Source organism: Macrobrachium nipponense, chromosome 32 (assembly GCF_015104395.2).
Source record: "Macrobrachium nipponense isolate FS-2020 chromosome 32, ASM1510439v2, whole genome shotgun sequence".
Classification (NCBI taxonomy): domain Eukaryota; kingdom Metazoa; phylum Arthropoda; class Malacostraca; order Decapoda; family Palaemonidae; genus Macrobrachium; species Macrobrachium nipponense.
In genome coordinates this window covers 37,287,431-37,297,430 of record NC_061094.1, presented here as the reverse complement: position 1 = coordinate 37,297,430, position 10,000 = coordinate 37,287,431, and the positions used below count along the sequence as shown (strand labels likewise).

Genomic DNA, 10,000 nt, shown 5'->3' with positions numbered 1-10,000 from the left:
GTCTGATGATGTGATGAGGTATATATGTATATAATACGCATACACACTGATATACTGTGTATACTTCAGTTGACTTATACAGAATCTATACAGTAACTAAGAAATTATGCAGATAAGTGTTGAAATCCCTGAACTAACTTATGTTTATAAGTATAATTTTTTTCCTCTAAATAAAAATCTTAAGTTTGAATAAAGCAGCATTTATAAACAAATCTTAGTTTGAATAAAGCAGCACATAAACAAATGACTTGCCTTGACACACTCATTGACTAAATTTTGATATTGCTTATGAATACGAATGTGTTTTAATGAAAAATCTTATATAAATTAAGTAGAGAAATGCATTTTTGATTTGAATAATCATATAACAATTAAATGGAGTTTTGACTTTGGTAACTCTTTTTCCCTATACCTTAACAACCTGGATGCTTCTCCAGAAACTATGACTTATATGTTACTGCTTTACCTTAATCTTTTTTTTGACAACCTGAAAATTCTGTTTTGATTAAGTGTGTGTGAATCCTTTTTCTTTATTTCTTTTAATTTCATAAATTATCCTGCATAATTTTCTATAAATTTAAATGAAGCCTTCCACATATATTGTCAATATTGACATGTATATATATTTCTAAATAATCCTATTGCAGTGTTCGGAGCCATGTGACCGAGGAACAGCGTATCGTAACATCACCTGCATTGATACGGGAATGAACATAGGTCATTATGAGGGCACAATGGTGTCATCTGAGTATTGCCTTCGCCAAGGGCTTAGTAAGCCTAGAGGCAGGAGAGGATGCAATAAGCACCCCTGTCAGTTTCGATGGGCTACCAGCGAGTGGTCCGAGGTATAACAAATAACAGTAAAGAATTTTAACTTCAGAAAATCTTTTAATTGCATTTTCTTAGTTGTCGTCAAACCTTGAGATCACTCAAATAATTGACCAGTCTATTAATTACCTGAAATTTTTCAAAATTGAGTTTTTCTTTAAAGGCAAATATGTTAGATATACTGTAATTGTTTATATTACTTCCTGCTTCCAAGATTAATGTAATTTAGTGAACTCAAGGAGAGAGATTTAGTGAACTTGGGATTTTTACAAAGATAGTCTTTATACTGAGATGGGCTTTGAATTTCTTGATAAATAGCTGACTATTTTGCTTTTGTAGACATTCCTGTAGTTGTCTCAGCCTACAGTTGGACCACATAGTGCATCCGATATGACTTCTTGATTTACACTTGTTCATTGTTGCATAACAATTTCACATTGTTAGATTAAAGTGCACTTTATTGCATACAGTATTTTGTACCGTTTCTTTTCTAAAGATTATAGAAAAATTCGACTCTTTTATAAATTGTTTTCCTTAGATATCTTACTGTACAGCGTGGGAGAAGTCAGAATATGGACAATTTGCTTATTTGTATTACTATAGCAATTGCTCTTTTCCATAGTACATATTTTATCTTCAGCTGGAAATTGAAAGAATTACAAAACATGGAAGGCACTAAAAATCACAATTAATTTTTATTATGCATAAAATTAAAATCACTCATTTATCTTTCCTCCTTCAATTAAGTCTTTACCCACCAACTAATAAACTCATAATGAAGTCCTTATATATTACCCACCAACTTCTGAACCCACATTTAAGTCTTTATATTATTCACCAGCTACTGAACTCTTTTAAAACCTATTTCCTTATGAATTTTAAGCTATGAAAAAAGCATGGCTGTAGTATTAAGCCATAAATAATGTACATGCAATAAACATGCCTTTGAACACTACTGTATATTAAGAAACATGATGGATTAATACTGCTTTGGTATCTAAACCAAAATAAACCAAAACAATTTGCTGCATTGCTGGTTTGTTATAGCACTAGCTTACTCATAATCTAGGCATCTCACATCACTTTCATTCACAATTTTTGTTATAAATTTATTTTCCAATTCTGTGAATGTTGAAATATTTCTTTGAAAATTTTATAACAACTTGAGACTTTTAGTGTCATCATGTTACTGAGCTTAGTAAAGTTACATTGAGTTGGTATGGTTACATAAATATATTACATATTTCCACCAGAAACTGAAGATATGATTCAGTGAAGGTTACATTTTAGTTCAAAGTGAAAACTTGTGATACACAAAAGCTATATTTAGCATACAACAGAAATATTGACTAATAGTAATTAGATGAAAAATACATTAAATTGTGATAGTAACAGAATGTTTTGTGGGATGCTGCCTAACTTAATTGTTTAGACATTAAACATAATCTTACTTCACTGTCCTAACCCTGGGTAAACCATGATTGCAATAGTAATTAGAAAATATGTGACTGACAAACATGCATTTTAGTAGCTTTTAATGATTTTTATTAACCATTTGTTTCATTATAGGATGTGTTTACTTCTGATAAATTATCTATGAATTTGATTAAATGAATTACTTTATTAGACTAAGCTTTGCCTTTATTCCATTTTGCTTTTAATTTTTAATATTGCACAGATTGTTTAAAAAGGATTATTAAATCCCCTAAGCATCTCCAAATATTTAATAGAAGTGTTTTAATCCTGCTTCATGTTGAGCAATGATTGTCATCTTGTTTCCAGCAGTCCATTTATAGCCTAAGGTTATGTCTGTAAAACCATAATCTCACACTGCCTATTTTTCTTTTCTCTCTCTCTCTCACCTTGACCACCTGGTTGGTATGGCTACACTACATCATCATCATCCTTGAAAACCCCATGACCTTGACTTGGGTGTTCTTCCTTATGAACATCATTCATGGAAATTCCCCTCATAAAATATCACAATGCACCAATAGTGCTCTAGCGTATGTGGGCCTGGAGTGGAGGCTCGAGATGTCACCTGTCATGCTGTCAATTCCCACAACTGGGTTGATCCAGAACCGGTGAGCAGAGGATGCCGAGAAAGCAAGAAACCACGAGACACACGAAAGTGTAGCCTTGGGGATTGTTCCTCAGGATACTACTGGAAGGTCAAGCCATGGAAAAAGGTAAGAACATCAACCATTTATTGTTTAAATTTTGTAATGCTAATGGCCAATAATGCTTTAGGATTGTTCTTAGATGTTAGGGGAAAAGACAGTAATATTCAGGATACTGGAGATAAAATTTCTATCTGTAATTAGTGCTTCATAAAGCATATTTGTTGTACTATGAAATTTTTATCTTCACATACCTAATGTGTTTGCAGATACAGTAAAGCAGATTTTTCTATAAAAGTTTTTGTTTGAAAAATGTTTAAATTTTTTCAGCACTCACGTTTATGTTCAATTAGGAGGATGTATAGTTTATACTTTCATATAAACAATTTGTGCTATTAAAAATAGGGAAAGGAGTATTGAGGGTATTATTAAAAGTATGGTATTATTACAAATGGTTGGACAGGAGTATTGAAATTTGTCCATACTGTTATGAAGAGAAATATATTGGCATCGACTCTGTTATTTCCTCTATGGTAACTGATTGATAAATTTGTAACCCTAGACTATTTGTGAAGTTTTGTCACATACACAATGTTTTGTGTTCACAAATATTAAGCCACAAATAGTAGTGGTAGTAATTAATAATTAAATTAATTCTATCTTGGAAATATAAATACTACACCCAAGATAAATTATGTATAATTGTAAAGTAAAATTTCCCATGCCACGATTTTGAACCAAGACAATTAGTTTGGATACAGCTAAAAAGTTTCTTTTGCCATTTCTAGGATCTATAAATTATTTTTTCTTCAATTACTGTTTAAAGTGTATAATTTCATTATCTATTACTTTTTTTTTTTTTTACTTAAGCATGATTATACATGTCGCACTTATGAAGAACAGGCAGGATTAAGAGGACAGTATCTTGAATGTTATAAGTAATTCTTTTAATGCTAATGAAGTAATCCACCTTTTCAGTGTCAAGGATCTTGTGGTGAGAAAGGACGACAGAGAAGAAGTGTTAATTGTGTTGACTCCAGTGGACGAAAAGCCCGTCGCTCATTGTGCTCAAAAGAAGTTAGACCACGCAGAAAACAAAAATGCCGAAATCATCAGTGTGGATATACCTCCTGTGAGGAGGTGAGTTTGCATTTTAGTGGTTTGATTCTTTATTGTAAATAAAAAAAATATTTAAAAAGCTCCATTTAGTTAGACATTGTCCTGTAGCATGTTGAAACTTTAAAGATTTGCTTTAGTGGTAGAAAACTGCTGTACATACAATACATTCGAATAGTACTACACATTTGCCATATTCTTTCATGGAGAACACAATGACTTCAGGTTTGTATCTGTTGACTACTTTTCTTATCCGTTTTTTCTCTAAACCTAAAATGATGATATCAATCATCAACAAGGGTCCTGTTTAAGGATTTTGCTCAAGTACCCCAGAGCTAAGCAAATAACCTGCCATGTGATATCTCCCACCTGAACCATGAGACATGACTAGACCAGCTTTTATTTTATAAACAATATTACCCCTTCAATTATGTCTAATGCTGGCAAGACCAAATGTAAGCCATGAATAGTACCATATCTGTCAAGGAAGGAAGAAGAGTAGAATTTTACAGATTACTCCCACAGCTTTCTTCTAAGTCTAACTAGTACTACATCTAAAAAAGAAATCCTTTGATTAGGCTCAGTCTCATTTTTAGTGTCTATAAAAAGTTAGCAATGCCAAGGACATCACAAAAGAACACAAGAAGCAACACCAAGAAGAACAGCTGAATAACACAAGGAGCAACACCAAGAAAAACAGCTGAATAACACAAGGAGCAACATCAAAGGAATTGCTAGTAGTGAACAACTTTGATCTGTGGCCAGCCATTATTTTTGGAGAATGAGAAGATGCTTTGTAAGAAATGGAATGTTAGGTGTTAGAATCTGTGATTCTCAGATTTTTTTCACACTGCTCCATAGGAATGTGCCAGGAGAATGGGAGGAAGTCACGAATTTGCGTCATTAGGTTTGTTTACGTGTCTGAATCATAATAGTGAAGTCATCAAGAAGATATTGTTTTTTCCATCAACTGGTTGTGTGTCTATTATTTCCATCGCAAATTATTGTGTTCTGATGCACCACAACTCCTGGCATTGCATGTTACTGGTAGTTTTTTCGAGAAAAACTTGCAAATGAGCAATTGAAAAATTTTGACCTGTCAAATTATTATTGCATTTCATGCGAGGTCAGAGGGGTTCAGATGCATTGATGCTGAACTGGCATGGCAGGTTAAACGACGAGAACAGTATTGGTAATCACTATTGAAATTGAAGGTCAGCATCTTGAAGTTCATTGCTGAGCAATGCTTGGCATTCAGACATGATAAGGTGAGTAGATGCCGTAGTAATAGAAATTACCCAAGGATTATTGAGCTCTCTTCCCAGAATGACAGCCTGCCAGTACAGCATATTGATAATTATTGCAGACTATGTGGTGTTAGACACACAAGCTATCTGTATTCAACAATATGAATGGAGAGGCTTGTATTCCTGGATGAAATTATCTGATGAGAGAAAGAAAGTATGTAGCAGGTATTTCTCAATTGCAGGGGATTGAGATGGTGAGACCTTGTTTAATGTTACACAGGATAATTCTAACTTATTGAAAATCTGGGGCAAATGGGTCATCTTTAGTGTGTAATCTGTATTTCTTAGGTTTTTAACAATGTGATAAATAATTGTCTTCCATCATTTTTACTATGGTAACATTTCTGAGACTCGTACCATGTGAGATGTGAAAACTAGTGGCGGTGTTTTTTCCTTACCGAGATCAACATGCAACATCCTTGCCTTTTCACAAATTATCACCTCCAACACTTTGTTAGGAGTTCTTTCTTAAATTCTATAGTGTTTCTCACCTTTTTTACAGAAAGACTGGTACATGGCACTTTCTTTGGCCCCCATGATTGCTTATTTAGTAGTTGCACTGGAATAAAAAAAAGTACAAAAAAGCACAAAAATAATTAATACAAAGGCAAAATGGATTAGAGGGAACATGGATACTTATTTTGGGTGCTCGGTATTGGGCCTAGTCACAAAATGGACCCTGGAAGGAGCATTTCCAGGTGTACAAAATGCAAGGATGTATATGAAACTTGAGTTAAAATTTCGTCAGAAAAAGTCTACCAAAGCCGAATTGTACGAAAACCAGGGGGTACGAAATCTGAGGTTTGACTGTATTTTAATAGTTTTATCACAAAACATGTATTTAGTCAAGAAGTGATATGAAAATACAATAATTAGTGGGTATTTCTCTATGAAAAATACTACAAAAAGGCGAATTTCCTGCTGATAATGGGTATATATACATTCCACAGAAAAAATTCATGGATAGGTGAGTCCATGTATCCAGAACTGTGAATAGTTGGGGATTAACTGTATTTTAAATCTGTTGTGTTGCTGATGATGTACACATGTGCTGTGCAATACATTTAACCATGAGTTCTTTGCAATGTGATTTGATAAAGAACTTTTTGTAAGCTAGTGCTTAATGCTTTTTTCATCCTGCCTCGAATATAATTTACCGTGATTAACCCAAAATATAAATTTTTTCAGCTTCGCCAACCTCATCGAATGTATGTTGATGGCGAGTACTCAATCTTAGTAGGAGGCCGTAACATGAGTATCTTTTGTTATGGCATGAATTCTACATCCCCAAGGGAGTATTTAACTCTTCCAGCTGGAGAAGAAGGCAACTTTGCAGAATTCTACAATAAAATGTAAGTTTTGGAAACTAATAAGAATTAACATTATACTAGATGAGGTTCAAAATGAAATAATTTCAAAGCGAGTGTGTAAAATGTACAGTGCAGTAATAAAAATTCATGAAGTGAAATAGTGACGATTTTTTAGATGTGAATTTTGCCTAAAGATGAAATCATAATTTGTATTTTGATGTTTAAGATCTCCTTTGAACTTACAGCTTATTACAGCCCAGCACATGCCCTCATGGAGGAGACAGACTACCAGAGTGTGATTGTGAACTGGATCAGAGTGGAAGATCAGGGTATACGACATTCAGCAAAATAAGATTAAATGTTACAACCTTACTAGTAGATAGTAAGTTGATATGAGTTAGACCTTTTAAATTTTAATTTTACTTAATTATTATCCTGGAGTTTTCAGATGTTCAAAATTGTTTGTGCAAGTTTTTTTAGCCAGCGCATAGTTGAAATGGCTAAAATTATTAACAAGTTCATTGCTTTTAAAATTTAAATTCTGTTACAAAATGACAAATTTTCTAAGACAATTTGTATTTTTCATAGCTACAAACCTTCTGTCTTAACGATAGGATAATTCCTAGTGCCTAGCTGGATCCAGTTAAAAGCAGATGAAAGCAAGGAATCTTGTGATATCTGGCAACTCATGCGTAGATCGGGTGAAGAGTGGTCAAAGACTGCTCATCTATGCCAGTCTTTTCTTTAACCGCCTGGGCGAGTGTTGTGTTTACCTCTCTTGGCCTTTTTTCCGGTTCATTGCCTGTTTCGTTTCTTTTAGTGTGTGTGTTGTGTTTTCCTGGTATTATGGCTTCTGCTCCTCCTCGGCGTCAGCGTATGTGCCCTGGAGTTCTTGGTTTTCCGTGTTCTCATTTTTAGGCTTTGGCAGAGACCGACCCCCACAGCACATGCATGTCGGAGGCATCCAAAATGGCTTGCAAATGGTTCCTAGTCACTCGGACTTGAAAGATTGGGAAAAGATAAAAATCCTCGCCTCATGCCCGGCTTATACTCCACTGGCTCAGAATCTTAAGTGCCTTTTTTCCCTGTGGTGTCCAGAATCAGTTGAACAGCTGGGCTTTCCAGGATTATCACATTTTCCCATTATTATGATATGGCATTCATTTGTTTAACAAATTTATTAACTTAAATACTTAAATTGCTTCACTTTTAGAACGTCCTCCTTGAGGTTAAGTGAATGTATTGCTAAATTAGAGATTTTTTTTTATTTCAGTACAGGCAGCCCCCCGGTTAACAGCAGCATTGGTTAATGGCTATTTGGTTTTACAGCACTTGACTAGCGATACTGTTAACCCTTAAACTCCTATTGGACGTATTATACGCCCACTAAAATTGTCTGTCGGGTGCTTAATTGACGTACAATACGTCAACTACAAAAAGTTTTTTTAAATATTCGCGGAAAAATAGTTATAGGCCTAGTCTGCAAAAATTTTAAATCACGTGCCTTGAGGGATGCTGGGAGTTCACAGATCAAGCTGTTTTGTTTACAAGCGTTACCCAGGCACGCATGTGCGAATTGCTTTCTTCTCACAGTAGACAGCATCAGCGACGCGTCATCGGAGAGCGATCTTTTGCCGCATTTGTGTTTTGCAGAACTTTTGCAAGTGTTAGCGTATTTGTGAAGACACAGGACGCTCACAGGGATGTCTGAACGTCGTCAAGATTGTGAAAGGTGGGTTTTGCCTGTCGGTAGTGATCATGTGAGGTGAGTTTTGGACTTGGATGCTGGAGAGGGACCAATCACCCAAGCTGACCCAGATTTCCGATGCTGTGTTGTTCAGCCGAAAGTGTCCAAGGACCACATCATGTGCCTTTTACGACCCCTAGGAAGTATCGGGGTGTCCTGAGGGGCATTCGTAAACATTTGGGAGGCCTCCAACAAAAGGACATTGATGAGTACTTGTTGGAGCTCGATCAAGAGCAGCTCGAAAGTCCTCATTTTGATGGCAGTTGGTCATCTAGTGACGAGAACATCATGCCCGATGTAAGGATGACGAATATTTTCCCCCAATGTCTGTACAGGAGCCACAGCCTGCAAGTGAGCTCGAATTTAGTGTTTTAGTGCGTATGAGGGAGAGTCTGAGGAGGAGGAGGAGTCGCAGAGTTTTGCTGTTGGGGACGAAACAGAAAGTGAGGGAGATGGGCCAGTGGGGGGGTGGGAGTGCGAAGCCGTGCCCGAGCACGTGTGCACACTAGAAGGTCGCAACGTCGCGCCAGCCTAGGTGAAGGCCGTTCGTCCGAAAGTGATGAGGGGTGGTTGGAGGACCCCACCCCACCTAACATGCACCCATTCACAGCAGTACCTGGACTGACCGTACCTGTTCCTCCCACGCACTGGGGTTTATTCAGCTGTTCCTGACACGGGAATTGCTGGAATACCTGGTTGCAGAGACGACGGATTACGCTCGGTACTACCGTCGTATCGCTGGCGTGGCTGCAACCTCATGGGCATGGCGCATTTTTTGGGGGCTCCACATTTTTTTTGGAATGATGCCTGCTGCCGACGTCAGGCAATATTGGAGGCGGAATTTTTTTTTAAGTACGGCTAATGTGCCCAGCATTATGGCCCGTGATAGTTTCCTGGCGTTGGACAGTTATTTCAACGCCTTCAACTGAAGGGAATAACCCCGACCGCCTCATCTTAGTCTGCCCAGTGTTGGAGTACATTCGTGAACGGTGCCAGTTTCTCATGGTTCCTGCCAAGAACCTTTCTTTGGATGAGGGGATGATGCCTTACAAAGGACGTCTCGGTATAAAAGTGAACAACCCCAAGAAGCCAAAGAAATATGGTGTAAAAATATTTTTTATTACCGAGTCCAACACTGGATACGTCGTGGACTTCTCGGTGTATTCCGGGCTCTTCTCCACGCTGCGTGAAACTGTCTTCGGTCTTGTGGATCGTTTCCGTTACCAGGGATAATTATTATAACTTGGTATCCCTGACCCAGGAACTGTATGAAGCAGGTGTGCACGTCAGTGGTACCCTTCGGTTGGTGCGTGAGGCCCTGAATGTCCTGAAGAGGTTCGCTAGCCAGCCGCAACATCTGGCAATAGGAGAGAGAAAGTGGCAGCAGAGGGGAGATGTCTTCATCATCTGTTGGAAGGGGGTTCAACTCGTGCCCATGATTACGACGAGTCATGAGCCCATCCAAGAAGAGATCATGCAGTGGAAGAAGACACGTCATCAGGGCCGAGTTACATATGAGGAGTTTCGTGCCCAGCGAACTACTGTCATTGGGCACTACAACCGGCACATGGG

General features: G+C 37.2%; 1 protein-coding gene across 4 annotated transcripts in view; it reads left to right on the top strand.

The window, feature by feature from the left end:
* Positions 1–10,000, top strand: part of LOC135207346 (A disintegrin and metalloproteinase with thrombospondin motifs 9-like) — a 730,481-nt gene that overhangs the window by 695,235 nt on the left and 25,246 nt on the right. For 2 of the 4 annotated variants that reach the window (XM_064239075.1, XM_064239072.1), the window contains 5 exons: positions 648–845; positions 2,826–3,017; positions 3,927–4,088; positions 6,560–6,723; positions 6,927–7,063. In XM_064239075.1, the coding sequence (XP_064095145.1) occupies positions 648–845; positions 2,826–3,017; positions 3,927–4,088; positions 6,560–6,723; positions 6,927–7,063 (853 nt within the window). The remainder of the gene's footprint in view (positions 1–647; positions 846–2,825; positions 3,018–3,926; positions 4,089–6,559; positions 6,724–6,926; positions 7,064–10,000) is intronic. The other 2 variants (XM_064239074.1, XM_064239073.1) reach the window with 2 other exon arrangements.